The sequence below is a fragment of the Orbicella franksi genome, chromosome 1 (genome assembly GCF_964199315.1).
Source record: "Orbicella franksi chromosome 1, jaOrbFran1.1, whole genome shotgun sequence".
In the NCBI taxonomy this organism is placed as follows: Eukaryota; Metazoa; Cnidaria; class Anthozoa; order Scleractinia; family Merulinidae; genus Orbicella; species Orbicella franksi.
The window spans coordinates 4,843,039-4,864,480 of record NC_138145.1 but is presented as its reverse complement, the minus strand read 5'-3'; the positions used below and the strand labels follow the sequence as shown (position 1 = coordinate 4,864,480).

The following is a 21,442-nucleotide window of genomic DNA, read 5'->3' as shown; positions in this document are numbered from 1 at the left end:
TTACAATGCTGCTCAGGAAGAATAATCGTAGCTATCTAACCCACAGATACAAAAACAAATTCCCTAAGGTAGTCCTTGAGGATACATCTCAAGCAAAGTCCACAACGATAGAGTCCTTGATCATGAAGCAGAGGGAGCAAACAGCGCACAGACTAACTAAAAGGCTAATCCGGAGTAAGCAACCATCTAACTAACACAAAACAAGTTCCCTAGGGGTAGTCCCTGAGGGAAGTTACCAAACAAAGACCACAACAATAGAGCCCTTGATTGTAAAGTAAGTCGCAGAGATAAACTATAATTATACCTCTAGATGAAAATTTGGGCGGAATTCGCATTGATGCGGCAAAACCCAGGAACCTCCCACAAAACGGAAAAAGCAGCGACGGGGAGGCGGTAGTGATCAAGTTTGATTCTACTGATGATATCCTGGGACGCGTATTTGATAATGGCATTTGACTCGTCATACCGGTTACGAAAGGTGGAGGCATTACGGAAAGTCCAGATCGCATAAAGAATCGATTTGATCAAAAACAGAGCAACTGCGTTCCTCCTCCTGTGGTTGGAAGACCACCGGAAGAAGAAAACAGTAGCCACAGACGCGCGGAAGGTAGTCTGGGTTAAAAGGGAGAGAACAGGTACAAAATGCGCCCATACACGCTTAACTCTGGAACAATTAAGAAAGCAGTGATCGATAGTTTCTTTTCTATTGCAGAAGGCACAGCGATCGGAATCGATGTACCCCCATCGTTTTAAAGAGTCCCTCACCTTGACCGCACGAAGGGTAATGGCCCAGGAAAGATCGTTCTTAAAATTCTCAGATACTGGGTCACGTACTTTGGGCCAAAAGTCAGAAAGACACAGACCAGGGCCCAAAACCATAGACCAAGTACAAGGAAGCAAGGGAGGTGAGGAAGTCCGCTTTAACAGGTGAGTATAAAAAACCTTGGTAGTAAGGGGAGAGTTACTCTTAACTAGACTATCGAATTCCCTTAAATGCTTCAGACAATTCTCATAAAAACCGGTAAGTCTAGATGCGCTAGGAGATAGGTTATCGCGCAAGAAGCGCCACTCCGCCTTAAGAGAGGCCAAGGGCCTCCCGATGAAATATTTACATAAGAAGAAGCTAGAGTCTTCACGCAGGCCAATGGTGGAAATAACGGAAGTGAGGCGAAGTGCAATGCACTTTAACTCTAAATTAGTAACATTTAAGCCCCCGGAGAGGGCTGGAAGGTAACATGTGTTACGACTCACTGTTTCAATTTTTGAACCCCATATGAAAGGCCATATGAGGGAGTTCACCCGCGAGAAGACCCAGCTCGGCGGCTTTAACACTTTAGCGAGATAGAAAAATTTGCTTAAGCCCAAGACGTTAACTATTAAGCTTTTCCCTACAAGCGACAAGGAGCGTGACTTCCACAGACCAATCGATTTCTCTAGCTTATTGATCTTAGGTTGCCAATTGTCTTGTTCAACAGGGACAGTGGCGAAGATGACGCCCAAAATTTTCATTTTTCGCACCCAGGTAAGGCCGAGGGGCGCGTCAGGGCGATCGCGCCACGCACCAAGCCACATAGCTTCCGTCTTGGACTTATTCAGTTTGGCACCAGAGCCCTTCTCGTAGATCGAGATTATATCGAAGAGGCGAACAAGCGAGTTATAATCCTTAACAAGGGAGGTAGTGTCATCGGCATATTGCCGGACTTTAAATTGTCTACCCTTTGCGCCTGGGAGGAGAAAGCCTCTGATGCCACTACAAAGTCTTATTTGGCACGCAAGAGCCTCTACGCACAAGATGTAGAGAAGGGGGGAGAGAGAATCACCCTGTCTCACCCCGCGCATCAACATAATAGGCCTAGAGAGCCAGCCATTTAAGATTATACGCATATTGGCGCCTAAGTAAAAAGTACTAATCCATCTACAGAAATCAGAGCCGAAGCCGAAGCGATCAAGCAATTCCATTAAGAACATCCTATTGACCCGATCGAAGGCCTTTTCTTGGTCGAGGCTAACTAAAATTCCAGTCTCATCCGTTTGAGTAATATACTCAAAGGTATCGCGCAACAAAACCAAGTTATTAGAAATTGTGCGCCCAGGGACTGAACAGGTTTGATCTGGGTCGATGATAGAATCCAAAACTTTGGCCAGACGTAAAGTGATCGCCTTTGAACAGATCTTATAATCGACATTCAACAAAGAAATCGGGCGCCAGTTCTTCAAATCCTTAATATTACCGCGTTTCTTAAAAATTAACCGCGTTATACTAAGTTTCATGGATTCCGCCAATTCTCCGTCAGCAAAGCATTGATTGATAACCTTCAAAAGAAGGGGACCAAGAAGATCCCAAAATTTTAGATAAAATTCAACCGAGAAGCCGTCGGAGCCAGGTGCTTTGTTAAAATTCATGGTCTTAAGGGAGGCAGTAAGCTCAGCGAGGGTGACTGCACCCTCACACACATGGCGATCAGAATCGGAAAGGAAGCTATTAATCCCATTCAGCAAAGTCTCTTTGCATTCGGGATCAATTGGCTCAGCGGAAAAGAGATTAGTGTAAAAATCAAAATGCGCTTGTTCAATTGCCTCACGCGTAAATACTTCAGTCCCGCTCGGGTCTAAGATTGACTTAACATCATTTTTTTCCAAACGCTCTCTTTCTAATTTAAAGAAAAAGCGCGTCGGCTTTTCGCCTTCCTCAAGCCATTGCGCCCGGCTTCTGGTCTTGGCGCCCTCAAGAGAGCGATTAACCAGGGCAGCAAGATGTGACTCAATAGCTAGAATTTCTGAGGAAACAGAAATGTCACCTTGAGCGAGCCTACGTTTCAGGCCAATTAAACGATTAGTCAAAACAACCCGGTCGCGACTGAGCTCTCTACGCTTGGATTTTGCAAACAAACGGATGTCAGCTTTGAGAGAGACCTTAAAAAAGTCCCACCAGGATTTAACAGAACCGAAAGCTGACAGACACGAGGATAAATCGGAAATACGCTCAGACAAATACTGACAAAAGATTTCATCAGAAAGCAGAGAATTATTGAATTTCCAAAGACCTGGCCCACGAGGGGCAGAATCGGCGCAATCAAAAGAGAGGTTAACATAGTCATGATCCGAGAGACAACAAGGTGTAATATCGCATTTTTCGGCGAAATCAACCAATCTGGAGGACAAAAGAAATTTGTCTAAGCGGCCGCCTATTGTGAAATCGGCATTAAACCATGACATTTCACGTTGTTTGCGATGATGTTTACGCCAAATATCAACAAGTTTAAAGGAAGACCGAAAATCAGAAAGGTAGCTCGCGATAGAGATATTGCCGCCGAATTTATCCAGATCACTTTCATAACAATTGAAATCACCACCCAAGATCAAACCGTCCGCAGGGATAAAAAATTCGTGCAAATTCGCAAAAAAGGCCTTACGCTCGGTTAAATTAGTCGGAGCATAAATATTAATTAAATTAATGCGTAACTGCGAAGTTTCAATAAGTACACTTAAAACACGCCCTGATGAGTCTTTTAACCAAGATAAAATTTTGCCGTCAAAACTATTATGAATCAAAATTCCAACACCGCCTTGTTTCCCGACAGCCGGAGACCAAAAACTCTGGCCCGGCCAACGGGAAACAACGCCATTAATAGATTTTTCCTCAGAAAGCAAAGTTTCCTGAAGAAAACAAAGATCGAAGAGGAGACGAAAAATTAAACTCTCCTTACGAGCATTAAAGCCGCGTATATTAATAGACGTTACGTTGAAAATTAAGACTTAAATAACTATTAACAATGTTCCATTTCCAAGATTAATGTTTACCCTTCTTTGGGCCAGCCTTCTTTGCCCTCAGCTCCTGCTTCCGCTTCAAGGAGGTGTAAGCAAGAGTGTCCATATCTTCGGGTTCAGAGCGATCATGCGGGGGAGGAGGAGGAGGGGGGTCCACTGAAGTAGATTTTCTCCCGGAACTGGGTAAAGATGGTCTGGTTGGTTTGCGACCCAGCGCTTCCAAGGCCGCCGGCAAGGGGGCAGGTTTACGCCGTGAAGACTGAACACTCTTGGATGACTTCGCAGGTACCAGAGAGGCATCAGGAGAAGGTGAGGCTTGCGCAGGACCATCAGGGGGGACAGGGGGGACAAGGGGGACGCTATTCATTGAGACATCAAGAGGAGAGTTGTCAGGAGGCTGGACATCTACAGCAGGCTGAGTCAAATCAGGGTTCATCGCATCGACATCGGGGCTCTCAGCAGGAGAAGGAGAAATCTGCGGACCAGGGGGGTTGGGGGCCAAACCTTGTTCCCGCATCCGATTAGCGATTTGCTCCCAGATGAAACCCTGACTATCTAAGAGGTGCTCATCCGAGGATAAAACCGAGGGTTGGCAAGAAGAAACATCAGCCGGAGAAGGGTCAGGGTTATCAGTGTCCTGCGGGGAAGCACGATCTCGCGAGAGGTTATCAAGCGGGACGCTATCACCCACAGGAGACCCAGAAGAATCGCCCGCGGGTATTTCTTCAACGACGACTTCGGCGACATTGTCAGCGGCGTTTCCAGTGGCATTATGAGTGGCATTTTCAGTTGAGCTGGGGCCAGGGACCTGGGGAGGCGGCGGGGCCTGGTACCAGGAGTATGGACAACGGCGGGCAAAATGTTCAGTACTTTTGCAAATACAACAACGAATCTCTTCCTCACAATCACGCGATACATGGCCAAGCTCTTCACAATTAAAACAAACGGTATTTTGACATTCATTAGCAAAATGTCCCGCACGATTACAGCGGCGGCAGGTGTGTTGTTGTCCATCATGTGAGAGACGCACGAGGAACTTACCGAAGCGTAAATAGCTAGGAATAGGATTTTTCACACGCACGCGGTAGTGACGGATCCCATTGTAGACGTGTGAGTTCGAGAACTTTCCACGCCTCGCCGAAAAAACAGTGCAAAATTTAGCCAAGCGCAGTTTGAGAGCATCGTCGGACAACTCATGAGGAGCATCATAGATGTTTAAATACGTTAGGGGCATGTCCTCGTCGTTGATGGCAGAGGTGGAGTCGCGAAAACGAATGGAAACACAGCTCACAAACTTATTTTTGGTCTCTTCGTCGATAAAGGTAATTAACATATCACGAGAAGGGCGGCGTTGTAAACAAACAACCGATTCTCGCGGGATTCCCATTTCTCCCAGCTTATCGAAAACAGATTTTGAGTCCACAAAATGTCCAGCAGAAAAATAAGCCGTACACGGTCTACCAGGAGTAATGTTATCGATACCAAAGTTAGCACGCTCAAAGTCAGTTAAATGGCGACCACGCCCAAGGTAACTCGCAGCTTGAGAGCCAGGCGCGTTTCGAACCAGCGAAGATGAATTTTCTCGTTGTAAGATATCGGCATAAGTCCACACATTTGAATCATCGTCACTCAGTAACAAAGTGTCTCCAGATTGATTAGATATTGTTTCCACATCTACATTTTTTCCATGATCAGAAAATGACATAATAAAAGGAGGATCAAGATAACTTACGCAGCCAAAAGAGGCCGGGCTTTGCGCCCACTGATCAGCAGGAAAACCAAAACTTCGGAACTCCCACCAAAGAACAGATCGCAGCCAAAAGGCCGAGAAGCGATACCGGACCTTCCCTCCCCTAGGAGGGTGGTCCAGGGTTTCCCCCTTTGAGATATGGTGGTCAATATGCTGTCGCCGAGGGGCCTGGAGCCGACTGTAGGCCGACGCCATGGAGCAAGTTGCCGTCGTAGACGCACTTGTTCTACAACACAAGTCCACAAAAATCAGCAGCAAAGTTGATAACGTGCCTCCAGGGGTGAGTGAGATCAAACACCTTTTTGCCCTCCAAAACGAGGCAACATGTTAAAGACCTGTAATGACTCCGTTACTAAGATAGCGCTACAGACACAGGCAGAAAAAAAACGGCTACGTTATCAACATTCGCTCTCCACGTGCATACAACTTGCAGAGAAGTCAAGAAATGCCTGCTAAAAGATTGCTGGTTGCTATTATTGCTTTGCTTTTGCTTTGGTGGCTCGTTTAAAAGACTAAATTTTCAGCCCTTTCTCTTGTCTACGACCATACCACAGGGAAAGCACCGGTTCTCGTCCGATCACCGAAGTTAAGCCCTGTCGGGCGGGGTTAGTACTTGGATGGGTGACCGCCTGGGAATACCCCGTGTTGTAGACTTTTCATTTTCTCGGCCGTTTTATTTTGCATATGTTCATTTTTTCTTTCTTTTACTACCACCTTTGGCTATTCCAGTGGCTGGAAAGCACAAATAACTTTTTACACATTTCAGGAGACTCAAAAGATAGCTAGAAAACATGAAAAGTACCCTTAAAATGATCGCGGGATAAATTAGAATCGAAGTCTCGCGCGCTAACGTTCGCGTGCGAAACGGTTATTTATGACATCAAATTGGCGTGTGTGACATCAAATAATTCGAAGCAAAATGATATTCTGCCTTGCCGAACGGTTTTCAAGCAGCTAAAAGTGCGGAAAACTACGCCAATTCCCAAAGAAATGCGCCCGATCAACAACGGCAAAGCAAACAACACACGCGAGCCGTTGCATATTAACGGTCGACACGAATTCGAGCCGTCAAAACAATTCTATTCATGACTTGACTTGGAGAATGACGGAGGCTCGGACCGTTGTCTAGTTTAGTCAACGAACCACCAACACAACAATCGTAAGGTAGAAATCAACTCACGGTTTGGCCAGCACTTCTCCTGTTACTTTCCTTGTCCTTTGCTCTTTCCATACTGTAAGTCGACGAACGTTACTTCGAGGACAAACTTGGCGGGGATCGAGTCAATGATTGACCGCCTGCCGAAACAAACGCAAATCGGAAAAGCCACCTTCTTCAGTTCAGTACAACATGGATGCATGACAACACGAGTTCCAGCGCACTCGCCTTTTCAGTTGCAGCTGGAAATCCTTGCCTTGCTTGACACGTTCCTTCGTTGTTCACTGTGCCCAGTCGTCCAGCCCGGCCCGGCCAACTGACGAACAAAGCAAAGCGTCAATCATTAACCATCCACCATTCACAGGGCCAACACTTGCACTTTTTCGGGGGCGAGCGCGAACGCAGGCCCCCACTACCAGAAATTATACGCTCGAGTTACCCACATTTGGGGTAATCGCAAGGGTCAACCCGATCGAAGTGCAATGAAAGGGCCTCGCCTTGAGAGGACTGCCTCCTTGATCACAGTACCTCCCGCGTCAGGTAAGTATGAAAATTCTTGACGCGGGGGCCGTCAAAGGCAAACCTCCTTACCTCTATATCCTTGTGGTAGTGCTTTGCGGGCGTGCTAGAACCTCCAGCCTCACTTCTAGGCGGCTCTAGAGTAGCTTCCCTCCTCAGTCTGTGCCTGCCGACAGAGAAAAACGCCAGACATTAGTGTCAGGAGGAGGCTTTCTTTGATTTCTTTCTTTGATTGAATGAAGGTTTCTTCCCCGAGGGGAAGTGGGCCGCACTCGGAGGTAGTGCTATACCGAGGCAACCCGTGGCTGGGACGAGGCAAGCCTCTTTTCCACAGCCCAGTTCCAAAAATCAGTTTAATATATGAGCTGCTCAATGAGCAGCGTATCAGATATTAAGCTGATAAGAACAGATACTACACTTGATCTTAGCCAAAAGGCCGAGAAGCGATACCGGACCTTCCCTCCCCTAGGAGGGTGGTCCAGGGTTTCCCCCTTTGAGATATGGTGGTCAATATGCTGTCGCCGAGGGGCCTGGAGCCGACTGTAGGCCGACGCCATGGAGCAAGTTGCCGTCGTAGACGCACTTGTTCTACAACACAAGTCCACAAAAATCAGCAGCAAAGTTGATAACGTGCCTCCAGGGGTGAGTGAGATCAAACACCTTTTTGCCCTCCAAAACGAGGCAACATGTTAAAGACCTGTAATGACTCCGTTACTAAGATAGCGCTACAGACACAGGCAGAAAAAAAACGGCTACGTTATCAACATTCGCTCTCCACGTGCATACAACTTGCAGAGAAGTCAAGAAATGCCTGCTAAAAGATTGCTGGTTGCTATTATTGCTTTGCTTTTGCTTTGGTGGCTCGTTTAAAAGACTAAATTTTCAGCCCTTTCTCTTGTCTACGACCATACCACAGGGAAAGCACCGGTTCTCGTCCGATCACCGAAGTTAAGCCCTGTCGGGCGGGGTTAGTACTTGGATGGGTGACCGCCTGGGAATACCCCGTGTTGTAGACTTTTCATTTTCTCGGCCGTTTTATTTTGCATATGTTCATTTTTTCTTTCTTTTACTACCACCTTTGGCTATTCCAGTGGCTGGAAAGCACAAATAACTTTTTACACATTTCAGGAGACTCAAAAGATAGCTAGAAAACATGAAAAGTACCCTTAAAATGATCGCGGGATAAATTAGAATCGAAGTCTCGCGCGCTAACGTTCGCGTGCGAAACGGTTATTTATGACATCAAATTGGCGTGTGTGACATCAAATAATTCGAAGCAAAATGATATTCTGCCTTGCCGAACGGTTTTCAAGCAGCTAAAAGTGCGGAAAACTACGCCAATTCCCAAAGAAATGCGCCCGATCAACAACGGCAAAGCAAACAACACACGCGAGCCGTTGCATATTAACGGTCGACACGAATTCGAGCCGTCAAAACAATTCTATTCATGACTTGACTTGGAGAATGACGGAGGCTCGGACCGTTGTCTAGTTTAGTCAACGAACCACCAACACAACAATCGTAAGGTAGAAATCAACTCACGGTTTGGCCAGCACTTCTCCTGTTACTTTCCTTGTCCTTTGCTCTTTCCATACTGTAAGTCGACGAACGTTACTTCGAGGACAAACTTGGCGGGGATCGAGTCAATGATTGACCGCCTGCCGAAACAAACGCAAATCGGAAAAGCCACCTTCTTCAGTTCAGTACAACATGGATGCATGACAACACGAGTTCCAGCGCACTCGCCTTTTCAGTTGCAGCTGGAAATCCTTGCCTTGCTTGACACGTTCCTTCGTTGTTCACTGTGCCCAGTCGTCCAGCCCGGCCCGGCCAACTGACGAACAAAGCAAAGCGTCAATCATTAACCATCCACCATTCACAGGGCCAACACTTGCACTTTTTCGGGGGCGAGCGCGAACGCAGGCCCCCACTACCAGAAATTATACGCTCGAGTTACCCACATTTGGGGTAATCGCAAGGGTCAACCCGATCGAAGTGCAATGAAAGGGCCTCGCCTTGAGAGGACTGCCTCCTTGATCACAGTACCTCCCGCGTCAGGTAAGTATGAAAATTCTTGACGCGGGGGCCGTCAAAGGCAAACCTCCTTACCTCTATATCCTTGTGGTAGTGCTTTGCGGGCGTGCTAGAACCTCCAGCCTCACTTCTAGGCGGCTCTAGAGTAGCTTCCCTCCTCAGTCTGTGCCTGCCGACAGAGAAAAACGCCAGACATTAGTGTCAGGAGGAGGCTTTCTTTGATTTCTTTCTTTGATTGAATGAAGGTTTCTTCCCCGAGGGGAAGTGGGCCGCACTCGGAGGTAGTGCTATACCGAGGCAACCCGTGGCTGGGACGAGGCAAGCCTCTTTTCCACAGCCCAGTTCCAAAAATCAGTTTAATATATGAGCTGCTCAATGAGCAGCGTATCAGATATTAAGCTGATAAGAACAGATACTACACTTGATCTTAGCCAAAAGGCCGAGAAGCGATACCGGACCTTCCCTCCCCTAGGAGGGTGGTCCAGGGTTTCCCCCTTTGAGATATGGTGGTCAATATGCTGTCGCCGAGGGGCCTGGAGCCGACTGTAGGCCGACGCCATGGAGCAAGTTGCCGTCGTAGACGCACTTGTTCTACAACACAAGTCCACAAAAATCAGCAGCAAAGTTGATAACGTGCCTCCAGGGGTGAGTGAGATCAAACACCTTTTTGCCCTCCAAAACGAGGCAACATGTTAAAGACCTGTAATGACTCCGTTACTAAGATAGCGCTACAGACACAGGCAGAAAAAAAACGGCTACGTTATCAACATTCGCTCTCCACGTGCATACAACTTGCAGAGAAGTCAAGAAATGCCTGCTAAAAGATTGCTGGTTGCTATTATTGCTTTGCTTTTGCTTTGGTGGCTCGTTTAAAAGACTAAATTTTCAGCCCTTTCTCTTGTCTACGACCATACCACAGGGAAAGCACCGGTTCTCGTCCGATCACCGAAGTTAAGCCCTGTCGGGCGGGGTTAGTACTTGGATGGGTGACCGCCTGGGAATACCCCGTGTTGTAGACTTTTCATTTTCTCGGCCGTTTTATTTTGCATATGTTCATTTTTTCTTTCTTTTACTACCACCTTTGGCTATTCCAGTGGCTGGAAAGCACAAATAACTTTTTACACATTTCAGGAGACTCAAAAGATAGCTAGAAAACATGAAAAGTACCCTTAAAATGATCGCGGGATAAATTAGAATCGAAGTCTCGCGCGCTAACGTTCGCGTGCGAAACGGTTATTTATGACATCAAATTGGCGTGTGTGACATCAAATAATTCGAAGCAAAATGATATTCTGCCTTGCCGAACGGTTTTCAAGCAGCTAAAAGTGCGGAAAACTACGCCAATTCCCAAAGAAATGCGCCCGATCAACAACGGCAAAGCAAACAACACACGCGAGCCGTTGCATATTAACGGTCGACACGAATTCGAGCCGTCAAAACAATTCTATTCATGACTTGACTTGGAGAATGACGGAGGCTCGGACCGTTGTCTAGTTTAGTCAACGAACCACCAACACAACAATCGTAAGGTAGAAATCAACTCACGGTTTGGCCAGCACTTCTCCTGTTACTTTCCTTGTCCTTTGCTCTTTCCATACTGTAAGTCGACGAACGTTACTTCGAGGACAAACTTGGCGGGGATCGAGTCAATGATTGACCGCCTGCCGAAACAAACGCAAATCGGAAAAGCCACCTTCTTCAGTTCAGTACAACATGGATGCATGACAACACGAGTTCCAGCGCACTCGCCTTTTCAGTTGCAGCTGGAAATCCTTGCCTTGCTTGACACGTTCCTTCGTTGTTCACTGTGCCCAGTCGTCCAGCCCGGCCCGGCCAACTGACGAACAAAGCAAAGCGTCAATCATTAACCATCCACCATTCACAGGGCCAACACTTGCACTTTTTCGGGGGCGAGCGCGAACGCAGGCCCCCACTACCAGAAATTATACGCTCGAGTTACCCACATTTGGGGTAATCGCAAGGGTCAACCCGATCGAAGTGCAATGAAAGGGCCTCGCCTTGAGAGGACTGCCTCCTTGATCACAGTACCTCCCGCGTCAGGTAAGTATGAAAATTCTTGACGCGGGGGCCGTCAAAGGCAAACCTCCTTACCTCTATATCCTTGTGGTAGTGCTTTGCGGGCGTGCTAGAACCTCCAGCCTCACTTCTAGGCGGCTCTAGAGTAGCTTCCCTCCTCAGTCTGTGCCTGCCGACAGAGAAAAACGCCAGACATTAGTGTCAGGAGGAGGCTTTCTTTGATTTCTTTCTTTGATTGAATGAAGGTTTCTTCCCCGAGGGGAAGTGGGCCGCACTCGGAGGTAGTGCTATACCGAGGCAACCCGTGGCTGGGACGAGGCAAGCCTCTTTTCCACAGCCCAGTTCCAAAAATCAGTTTAATATATGAGCTGCTCAATGAGCAGCGTATCAGATATTAAGCTGATAAGAACAGATTTTTTTTTTTTTGTAGAAAAATGCACTTTATTTACAGATAAAAACGAAGGTTACAATGCTGCTCAGGAAGAATAATCGTAGCTATCTAACCCACAGATACAACAACAAATTCCCTAAGGTAGTCCTTGAGGATACATCTCAAGCAAAGTCCACAACGATAGAGTCCTTGATCATGAAGCAGAGGGAGCAAACAGCGCACAGACTAACTAAAAGGCTAATCCGGAGTAAGCAACCATCTAACTAACACAAAACAAGTTCCCTAGGGGTAGTCCCTGAGGGAAGTTACCAAACAAAGACCACAACAATAGAGCCCTTGATTGTAAAGTAAGTCGCAGAGATAAACTATAATTATACCTCTAGATGAAAATTTGGGCGGAATTCGCATTGATGCGGCAAAACCCAGGAACCTCCCACAAAACGGAAAAAGCAGCGACGGGGAGGCGGTAGTGATCAAGTTTGATTCTACTGATGATATCCTGGGACGCGTATTTGATAATGGCATTTGACTCGTCATACCGGTTACGAAAGGTGGAGGCATTACGGAAAGTCCAGATCGCATAAAGAATCGATTTGATCAAAAACAGAGCAACTGCGTTCCTCCTCCTGTGGTTGGAAGACCACCGGAAGAAGAAAACAGTAGCCACAGACGCGCGGAAGGTAGTCTGGGTTAAAAGGGAGAGAACAGGTACAAAATGCGCCCATACACGCTTAACTCTGGAACAATTAAGAAAGCAGTGATCGATAGTTTCTTTTCTATTGCAGAAGGCACAGCGATCGGAATCGATGTACCCCCATCGTTTTAAAGAGTCCCTCACCTTGACCGCACGAAGGGTAATGGCCCAGGAAAGATCGTTCTTAAAATTCTCAGATACTGGGTCACGTACTTTGGGCCAAAAGTCAGAAAGACACAGACCAGGGCCCAAAACCATAGACCAAGTACAAGGAAGCAAGGGAGGTGAGGAAGTCCGCTTTAACAGGTGAGTATAAAAAACCTTGGTAGTAAGGGGAGAGTTACTCTTAACTAGACTATCGAATTCCCTTAAATGCTTCAGACAATTCTCATAAAAACCGGTAAGTCTAGATGCGCTAGGAGATAGGTTATCGCGCAAGAAGCGCCACTCCGCCTTAAGAGAGGCCAAGGGCCTCCCGATGAAATATTTACATAAGAAGAAGCTAGAGTCTTCACGCAGGCCAATGGTGGAAATAACGGAAGTGAGGCGAAGTGCAATGCACTTTAACTCTAAATTAGTAACATTTAAGCCCCCGGAGAGGGCTGGAAGGTAACATGTGTTACGACTCACTGTTTCAATTTTTGAACCCCATATGAAAGGCCATATGAGGGAGTTCACCCGCGAGAAGACCCAGCTCGGCGGCTTTAACACTTTAGCGAGATAGAAAAATTTGCTTAAGCCCAAGACGTTAACTATTAAGCTTTTCCCTACAAGCGACAAGGAGCGTGACTTCCACAGACCAATCGATTTCTCTAGCTTATTGATCTTAGGTTGCCAATTGTCTTGTTCAACAGGGACAGTGGCGAAGATGACGCCCAAAATTTTCATTTTTCGCACCCAGGTAAGGCCGAGGGGCGCGTCAGGGCGATCGCGCCACGCACCAAGCCACATAGCTTCCGTCTTGGACTTATTCAGTTTGGCACCAGAGCCCTTCTCGTAGATCGAGATTATATCGAAGAGGCGAACAAGCGAGTTATAATCCTTAACAAGGGAGGTAGTGTCATCGGCATATTGCCGGACTTTAAATTGTCTACCCTTTGCGCCTGGGAGGAGAAAGCCTCTGATGCCACTACAAAGTCTTATTTGGCACGCAAGAGCCTCTACGCACAAGATGTAGAGAAGGGGGGAGAGAGAATCACCCTGTCTCACCCCGCGCATCAACATAATAGGCCTAGAGAGCCAGCCATTTAAGATTATACGCATATTGGCGCCTAAGTAAAAAGTACTAATCCATCTACAGAAATCAGAGCCGAAGCCGAAGCGATCAAGCAATTCCATTAAGAACATCCTATTGACCCGATCGAAGGCCTTTTCTTGGTCGAGGCTAACTAAAATTCCAGTCTCATCCGTTTGAGTAATATACTCAAAGGTATCGCGCAACAAAACCAAGTTATTAGAAATTGTGCGCCCAGGGACTGAACAGGTTTGATCTGGGTCGATGATAGAATCCAAAACTTTGGCCAGACGTAAAGTGATCGCCTTTGAACAGATCTTATAATCGACATTCAACAAAGAAATCGGGCGCCAATTCTTCAAATCCTTAATATTACCGCGTTTCTTAAAAATTAACCGCGTTATACTAAGTTTCATGGATTCCGCCAATTCTCCGTCAGCAAAGCATTGATTGATAACCTTCAAAAGAAGGGGACCAAGAAGATCCCAAAATTTTAGATAAAATTCAACCGAGAAGCCGTCGGAGCCAGGTGCTTTGTTAAAATTCATGGTCTTAAGGGAGGCAGTAAGCTCAGCGAGGGTGACTGCACCCTCACACACATGGCGATCAGAATCGGAAAGGAAGCTATTAATCCCATTCAGCAAAGTCTCTTTGCATTCGGGATCAATTGGCTCAGCGGAAAAGAGATTAGTGTAAAAATCAAAATGCGCTTGTTCAATTGCCTCACGCGTAAATACTTCAGTCCCGCTCGGGTCTAAGATTGACTTAACATCATTTTTTTCCAAACGCTCTCTTTCTAATTTAAAGAAAAAGCGCGTCGGCTTTTCGCCTTCCTCAAGCCATTGCGCCCGGCTTCTGGTCTTGGCGCCCTCAAGAGAGCGATTAACCAGGGCAGCAAGATGTGACTCAATAGCTAGAATTTCTGAGGAAACAGAAATGTCACCTTGAGCGAGCCTACGTTTCAGGCCAATTAAACGATTAGTCAAAACAACCCGGTCGCGACTGAGCTCTCTACGCTTGGATTTTGCAAACAAACGGATGTCAGCTTTGAGAGAGACCTTAAAAAAGTCCCACCAGGATTTAACAGAACCGAAAGCTGACAGACACGAGGATAAATCGGAAATACGCTCAGACAAATACTGACAAAAGATTTCATCAGAAAGCAGAGAATTATTGAATTTCCAAAGACCTGGCCCACGAGGGGCAGAATCGGCGCAATCAAAAGAGAGGTTAACATAGTCATGATCCGAGAGACAACAAGGTGTAATATCGCATTTTTCGGCGAAATCAACCAATCTGGAGGACAAAAGAAATTTGTCTAAGCGGCCGCCTATTGTGAAATCGGCATTAAACCATGACATTTCACGTTGTTTGCGATGATGTTTACGCCAAATATCAACAAGTTTAAAGGAAGACCGAAAATCAGAAAGGTAGCTCGCGATAGAGATATTGCCGCCGAATTTATCCAGATCACTTTCATAACAATTGAAATCACCACCCAAGATCAAACCGTCCGCAGGGATAAAAAATTCGTGCAAATTCGCAAAAAAGGCCTTACGCTCGGTTAAATTAGTCGGAGCATAAATATTAATTAAATTAATGCGTAACTGCGAAGTTTCAATAAGTACACTTAAAACACGCCCTGATGAGTCTTTTAACCAAGATAAAATTTTGCCGTCAAAACTATTATGAATCAAAATTCCAACACCGCCTTGTTTCCCGACAGCCGGAGACCAAAAACTCTGGCCTGGCCAACGGGAAATAACGCCATTAATAGATTTTTCCTCAGAAAGCAAAGTTTCCTGAAGAAAACAAAGATCGAAGAGGAGACGAAAAATTAAACTCTCCTTACGAGCATTAAAGCCGCGTATATTAATAGACGTTACGTTGAAAATTAAGACTTAAATAACTATTAACAATGTTCCATTTCCAAGATTAATGTTTACCCTTCTTTGGGCCAGCCTTCTTTGCCCTCAGCTCCTGCTTCCGCTTCAAGGAGGTGTAAGCAAGAGTGTCCATATCTTCGGGTTCAGAGCGATCATGCGGGGGAGGAGGAGGAGGGGGGTCCACTGAAGTAGATTTTCTCCCGGAACTGGGTAAAGATGGTCTGGTTGGTTTGCGACCCAGCGCTTCCAAGGCCGCCGGCAAGGGGGCAGGTTTACGCCGTGAAGACTGAACACTCTTGGATGACTTCGCAGGTACCAGAGAGGCATCAGGAGAAGGTGAGGCTTGCGCAGGACCATCAGGGGGGACAGGGGGGACAAGGGGGACGCTATTCATTGAGACATCAAGAGGAGAGTTGTCAGGAGGCTGGACATCTACAGCAGGCTGAGTCAAATCAGGGTTCATCGCATCGACATCGGGGCTCTCAGCAGGAGAAGGAGAAATCTGCGGACCAGGGGGGTTGGGGGCCAAACCTTGTTCCCGCATCCGATTAGCGATTTGCTCCCAGATGAAACCCTGACTATCTAAGAGGTGCTCATCCGAGGATAAAACCGAGGGTTGGCAAGAAGAAACATCAGCCGGAGAAGGGTCAGGGTTATCAGTGTCCTGCGGGGAAGCACGATCTCGCGAGAGGTTATCAAGCGGGACGCTATCACCCACAGGAGACCCAGAAGAATCGCCCGCGGGTATTTCTTCAACGACGACTTCGGCGACATTGTCAGCGGCGTTTCCAGTGGCACTATGAGTGGCATTTTCAGTTGAGCTGGGGCCAGGGACCTGGGGAGGCGGCGGGGCCTGGTACCAGGAGTATGGACAACGGCGGGCAAAATGTTCTGTACTTTTGCAAATACAACAACGAATCTCTTCCTCACAATCACGCGATACATGGCCAAGCTCTTCACAATTAAAACAAACGGTATTTTGACATTCATTAGCAAAATGTCCCGCACGATTACAGCGGCGGCAGGTGTGTTGTTGTCCATCATGTGAGAGACGCACGAGGAACTTACCGAAGCGTAAATAGCTAGGAATAGGATTTTTCACACGCACGCGGTAGTGACGGATCCCATTGTAGACGTGTGAGTTCGAGAACTTTCCACGCCTCGCCGAAAAAACAGTGCAAAATTTAGCCAAGCGCAGTTTGAGAGCATCGTCGGACAACTCATGAGGAGCATCATAGATGTTTAAATACGTTAGGGGCATGTCCTCGTCGTTGATGGCAGAGGTGGAGTCGCGAAAACGAATGGAAACACAGCCCACAAACTTATTTTTGGTCTCTTCGTCGATAAAGGTAATTAACATATCACGAGAAGGGCGGCGTTGTAAACAAACAACCGATTCTCGCGGGATTCCCATTTCTCCCAGCTTATCGAAAACAGATTTTGAGTCCACAAAATGTCCAGCAGAAAAATAAGCCGTACACGGTCTACCAGGAGTAATGTTATCGATACCAAAGTTAGCACGCTCAAAGTCAGTTAAATGGCGACCACGCCCAAGGTAACTCGCAGCTTGAGAGCCAGGCGCGCTTCGAACCAGCGAAGATGAATTTTCTCGTTGTAAGATATCGGCATAAGTCCACACATTTGAATCATCGTCACTCAGTAACAAAGTGTCTCCAGATTGATTAGATATTGTTTCCACATCTACATTTTTTCCATGATCAGAAAATGACATAATAAAAGGAGGATCAAGATAACTTACGCAGCCAAAAGAGGCCGGGCTTTGCGCCCACTGATCAGCAGGAAAACCAAAACTTCGGAACTCCCACCAAAGAACAGATCGCAGCCAAAAGGCCGAGAAGCGATACCGGACCTTCCCTCCCCTAGGAGGGTGGTCCAGGGTTTCCCCCTTTGAGATATGGTGGTCAATATGCTGTCGCCGAGGGGCCTGGAGCCGACTGTAGGCCGACGCCATGGAGCAAGTTGCCGTCGTAGACGCACTTGTTCTACAACACAAGTCCACAAAAATCAGCAGCAAAGTTGATAACGTGCCTCCAGGGGTGAGTGAGATCAAACACCTTTTTGCCCTCCAAAACGAGGCAACATGTTAAAGACCTGTAATGACTCCGTTACTAAGATAGCGCTACAGACACAGGCAGAAAAAAAACGGCTACGTTATCAACATTCGCTCTCCACGTGCATACAACTTGCAGAGAAGTCAAGAAATGCCTGCTAAAAGATTGCTGGTTGCTATTATTGCTTTGCTTTTGCTTTGGTGGCTCGTTTAAAAGACTAAATTTTCAGCCCTTTCTCTTGTCTACGACCATACCACAGGGAAAGCACCGGTTCTCGTCCGATCACCGAAGTTAAGCCCTGTCGGGCGGGGTTAGTACTTGGATGGGTGACCGCCTGGGAATACCCCGTGTTGTAGACTTTTCATTTTCTCGGCCGTTTTATTTTGCATATGTTCATTTTTTCTTTCTTTTACTACCACCTTTGGCTATTCCAGTGGCTGGAAAGCACAAATAACTTTTTACACATTTCAGGAGACTCAAAAGATAGCTAGAAAACATGAAAAGTACCCTTAAAATGATCGCGGGATAAATTAGAATCGAAGTCTCGCGCGCTAACGTTCGCGTGCGAAACGGTTATTTATGACATCAAATTGGCGTGTGTGACATCAAATAATTCGAAGCAAAATGATATTCTGCCTTGCCGAACGGTTTTCAAGCAGCTAAAAGTGCGGAAAACTACGCCAATTCCCAAAGAAATGCGCCCGATCAACAACGGCAAAGCAAACAACACACGCGAGCCGTTGCATATTAACGGTCGACACGAATTCGAGCCGTCAAAACAATTCTATTCATGACTTGACTTGGAGAATGACGGAGGCTCGGACCGTTGTCTAGTTTAGTCAACGAACCACCAACACAACAATCGTAAGGTAGAAATCAACTCACGGTTTGGCCAGCACTTCTCCTGTTACTTTCCTTGTCCTTTGCTCTTTCCATACTGTAAGTCGACGAACGTTACTTCGAGGACAAACTTGGCGGGGATCGAGTCAATGATTGACCGCCTGCCGAAACAAACGCAAATCGGAAAAGCCACCTTCTTCAGTTCAGTACAACATGGATGCATGACAACACGAGTTCCAGCGCACTCGCCTTTTCAGTTGCAGCTGGAAATCCTTGCCTTGCTTGACACGTTCCTTCGTTGTTCACTGTGCCCAGTCGTCCAGCCCGGCCCGGCCAACTGACGAACAAAGCAAAGCGTCAATCATTAACCATCCACCATTCACAGGGCCAACACTTGCACTTTTTCGGGGGCGAGCGCGAACGCAGGCCCCCACTACCAGAAATTATACGCTCGAGTTACCCACATTTGGGGTAATCGCAAGGGTCAACCCGATCGAAGTGCAATGAAAGGGCCTCGCCTTGAGAGGACTGCCTCCTTGATCACAGTACCTCCCGCGTCAGGTAAGTATGAAAATTCTTGACGCGGGGGCCGTCAAAGGCAAACCTCCTTACCTCTATATCCTTGTGGTAGTGCTTTGCGGGCGTGCTAGAACCTCCAGCCTCACTTCTAGGCGGCTCTAGAGTAGCTTCCCTCCTCAGTCTGTGCCTGCCGACAGAGAAAAACGCCAGACATTAGTGTCAGGAGGAGGCTTTCTTTGATTTCTTTCTTTGATTGAATGAAGGTTTCTTCCCCGAGGGGAAGTGGGCCGCACTCGGAGGTAGTGCTATACCGAGGCAACCCGTGGCTGGGACGAGGCAAGCCTCTTTTCCACAGCCCAGTTCCAAAAATCAGTTTAATATATGAGCTGCTCAATGAGCAGCGTATCAGATATTAAGCTGATAAGAACAGATACTACACTTGATCTTAGCCAAAAGGCCGAGAAGCGATACCGGACCTTCCCTCCCCTAGGAGGGTGGTCCAGGGTTTCCCCCTTTGAGATATGGTGGTCAATATGCTGTCGCCGAGGGGCCTGGAGCCGACTGTAGGCCGACGCCATGGAGCAAGTTGCCGTCGTAGACGCACTTGTTCTACAACACAAGTCCACAAAAATCAGCAGCAAAGTTGATAACGTGCCTCCAGGGGTGAGTGAGATCAAACACCTTTTTGCCCTCCAAAACGAGGCAACATGTTAAAGACCTGTAATGACTCCGTTACTAAGATAGCGCTACAGACACAGGCAGAAAAAAAACGGCTACGTTATCAACATTCGCTCTCCACGTGCATACAACTTGCAGAGAAGTCAAGAAATGCCTGCTAAAAGATTGCTGGTTGCTATTATTGCTTTGCTTTTGCTTTGGTGGCTCGTTTAAAAGACTAAATTTTCAGCCCTTTCTCTTGTCTACGACCATACCACAGGGAAAGCACCGGTTCTCGTCCGATCACCGAAGTTAAGCCCTGTCGGGCGGGGTTAGTACTTGGATGGGTGACCGCCTGGGAATACCCCGTGTTGTAGACTTTTCATTTTCTCGGCCGTTTTATTTTGCATATGTTCATTTTTTCTTTCTTTTACTACCACCTTTGGCTATTCCAGTGGCTGGAAAGCACAAATAACTTTTTACACATTTCAGGAGACTCAAAAGATAGCTAGAAAACATGAAAAGTACCCTTAAAATGATCGCGGGATAAATTAGAATCGAAGTCTCGCGCGCTAACGTTCGCGTGCGAAACGGTTATTTATGACATCAAATTGGCGTGTGTGACATCAAATAATTCGAAGCAAAATGATATTCTGCCTTGCCGAACGGTTTTCAAGCAGCTAAAAGTGCGGAAAACTACGCCAATTCCCAAAGAAATGCGCCCGATCAACAACGGCAAAGCAAACAACACACGCGAGCCGTTGCATATTAACGGTCGACACGAATTCGAGCCGTCAAAACAATTCTATTCATGACTTGACTTGGAGAATGACGGAGGCTCGGACCGTTGTCTAGTTTAGTCAACGAACCACCAACACAACAATCGTAAGGTAGAAATCAACTCACGGTTTGGCCAGCACTTCTCCTGTTACTTTCCTTGTCCTTTGCTCTTTCCATACTGTAAGTCGACGAACGTTACTTCGAGGACAAACTTGGCGGGGATCGAGTCAATGATTGACCGCCTGCCGAAACAAACGCAAATCGGAAAAGCCACCTTCTTCAGTTCAGTACAACATGGATGCATGACAACACGAGTTCCAGCGCACTCGCCTTTTCAGTTGCAGCTGGAAATCCTTGCCTTGCTTGACACGTTCCTTCGTTGTTCACTGTGCCCAGTCGTCCAGCCCGGCCCGGCCAACTGACGAACAAAGCAAAGCGTCAATCATTAACCATCCACCATTCACAGGGCCAACACTTGCACTTTTTCGGGGGCGAGCGCGAACGCAGGCCCCCACTACCAGAAATTATACGCTCGAGTTACCCACATTTGGGGTAATCGCAAGGGTCAACCCGATCGAAGTGCAATGAAAGGGCCTCGCCTTGAGAGGACTGCCTCCTTGATCACAGTACCTCCCGCGTCAGGTAAGTATGAAAATTCTTGACGCGGGGGCCGTCAAAGGCAAACCTCCTTACCTCTATATCCTTGTGGTAGTGCTTTGCGGGCGTGCTAGAACCTCCAGCCTCACTTCTAGGCGGCTCTAGAGTAGCTTCCCTCCTCAGTCTGTGCCTGCCGACAGAGAAAAACGCCAGACATTAGTGTCAGGAGGAGGCTTTCTTTGATTTCTTTCTTTGATTGAATGAAGGTTTCTTCCCCGAGGGGAAGTGGGCCGCACTCGGAGGTAGTGCTATACCGAGGCAACCCGTGGCTGGGACGAGGCAAGCCTCTTTTCCACAGCCCAGTTCCAAAAATCAGTTTAATATATGAGCTGCTCAATGAGCAGCGTATCAGATATTAAGCTGATAAGAACAGATACTACACTTGATCTTAGCCAAAAGGCCGAGAAGCGATACCGGACCTTCCCTCCCCTAGGAGGGTGGTCCAGGG

At 47.1% G+C, this 21,442-nt stretch overlaps 2 protein-coding genes, 14 non-coding genes and 1 pseudogene across 16 annotated transcripts; 5 read left to right on the top strand and 12 right to left on the bottom strand.

Annotated features, from left to right (window-relative positions):
• Positions 1-3,640: 3,640 nt before the first annotated feature.
• On the bottom strand, positions 3,641-5,667 carry LOC145482725 (uncharacterized). Its single transcript, XM_081461371.1, has one exon. It carries the CDS (start codon positions 5,471-5,473, stop codon positions 3,791-3,793), a length of 1,683 nt encoding a protein of 560 aa, XP_081317497.1. The 5' UTR covers positions 5,474-5,667; the 3' UTR covers positions 3,641-3,790.
• Positions 5,668-6,053: 386 nt separating this feature from the next.
• LOC145464993 (5S ribosomal RNA) lies at positions 6,054-6,172 on the top strand. Its single transcript, XR_014041483.1, has one exon. It is a non-coding gene; the product is annotated as a 5S ribosomal RNA (ribosomal RNA).
• Positions 6,173-7,058: 886 nt separating this feature from the next.
• Positions 7,059-7,222, bottom strand: LOC145465562 (U1 spliceosomal RNA). Its single transcript, XR_014041643.1, has one exon. It is a non-coding gene; the product is annotated as a U1 spliceosomal RNA (small nuclear RNA).
• Positions 7,223-7,449: 227 nt separating this feature from the next.
• Positions 7,450-7,641, bottom strand: LOC145466140 (U2 spliceosomal RNA). The gene has a single exon (XR_014041825.1). It is a non-coding gene; the product is annotated as a U2 spliceosomal RNA (small nuclear RNA).
• Positions 7,642-8,090: 449 nt separating this feature from the next.
• Positions 8,091-8,209, top strand: LOC145464988 (5S ribosomal RNA). Its single transcript, XR_014041482.1, has one exon. It is a non-coding gene; the product is annotated as a 5S ribosomal RNA (ribosomal RNA).
• Positions 8,210-9,095: 886 nt separating this feature from the next.
• On the bottom strand, positions 9,096-9,259 carry LOC145465555 (U1 spliceosomal RNA). Its single transcript, XR_014041641.1, has one exon. It is a non-coding gene; the product is annotated as a U1 spliceosomal RNA (small nuclear RNA).
• A 227-nt stretch (positions 9,260-9,486) lies between these two features.
• LOC145466132 (U2 spliceosomal RNA) lies at positions 9,487-9,678 on the bottom strand. Its single transcript, XR_014041823.1, has one exon. It is a non-coding gene; the product is annotated as a U2 spliceosomal RNA (small nuclear RNA).
• A 449-nt stretch (positions 9,679-10,127) lies between these two features.
• LOC145464984 (5S ribosomal RNA) lies at positions 10,128-10,246 on the top strand. Its single transcript, XR_014041481.1, has one exon. It is a non-coding gene; the product is annotated as a 5S ribosomal RNA (ribosomal RNA).
• An 886-nt stretch (positions 10,247-11,132) lies between these two features.
• On the bottom strand, positions 11,133-11,296 carry LOC145465547 (U1 spliceosomal RNA). The gene has a single exon (XR_014041640.1). It is a non-coding gene; the product is annotated as a U1 spliceosomal RNA (small nuclear RNA).
• A 227-nt stretch (positions 11,297-11,523) lies between these two features.
• LOC145466334 (U2 spliceosomal RNA) lies at positions 11,524-11,705 on the bottom strand (annotated as a pseudogene).
• Positions 11,706-15,514: 3,809 nt separating this feature from the next.
• Positions 15,515-17,395, bottom strand: LOC145486544 (uncharacterized). Its single transcript, XM_081465233.1, has one exon. The coding sequence runs from the start codon at positions 17,199-17,201 to the stop codon at positions 15,519-15,521; it is 1,683 nt and encodes a 560-aa protein (XP_081321359.1). The 5' UTR covers positions 17,202-17,395; the 3' UTR covers positions 15,515-15,518.
• A 386-nt stretch (positions 17,396-17,781) lies between these two features.
• On the top strand, positions 17,782-17,900 carry LOC145464978 (5S ribosomal RNA). The gene has a single exon (XR_014041479.1). It is a non-coding gene; the product is annotated as a 5S ribosomal RNA (ribosomal RNA).
• Positions 17,901-18,786: 886 nt separating this feature from the next.
• LOC145465533 (U1 spliceosomal RNA) lies at positions 18,787-18,950 on the bottom strand. Its single transcript, XR_014041636.1, has one exon. It is a non-coding gene; the product is annotated as a U1 spliceosomal RNA (small nuclear RNA).
• A 227-nt stretch (positions 18,951-19,177) lies between these two features.
• On the bottom strand, positions 19,178-19,369 carry LOC145466125 (U2 spliceosomal RNA). Its single transcript, XR_014041822.1, has one exon. It is a non-coding gene; the product is annotated as a U2 spliceosomal RNA (small nuclear RNA).
• A 449-nt stretch (positions 19,370-19,818) lies between these two features.
• Positions 19,819-19,937, top strand: LOC145466619 (5S ribosomal RNA). The gene has a single exon (XR_014041960.1). It is a non-coding gene; the product is annotated as a 5S ribosomal RNA (ribosomal RNA).
• An 886-nt stretch (positions 19,938-20,823) lies between these two features.
• Positions 20,824-20,987, bottom strand: LOC145465526 (U1 spliceosomal RNA). The gene has a single exon (XR_014041635.1). It is a non-coding gene; the product is annotated as a U1 spliceosomal RNA (small nuclear RNA).
• A 227-nt stretch (positions 20,988-21,214) lies between these two features.
• Positions 21,215-21,406, bottom strand: LOC145466120 (U2 spliceosomal RNA). Its single transcript, XR_014041821.1, has one exon. It is a non-coding gene; the product is annotated as a U2 spliceosomal RNA (small nuclear RNA).
• Positions 21,407-21,442: the final 36 nt, after the last annotated feature.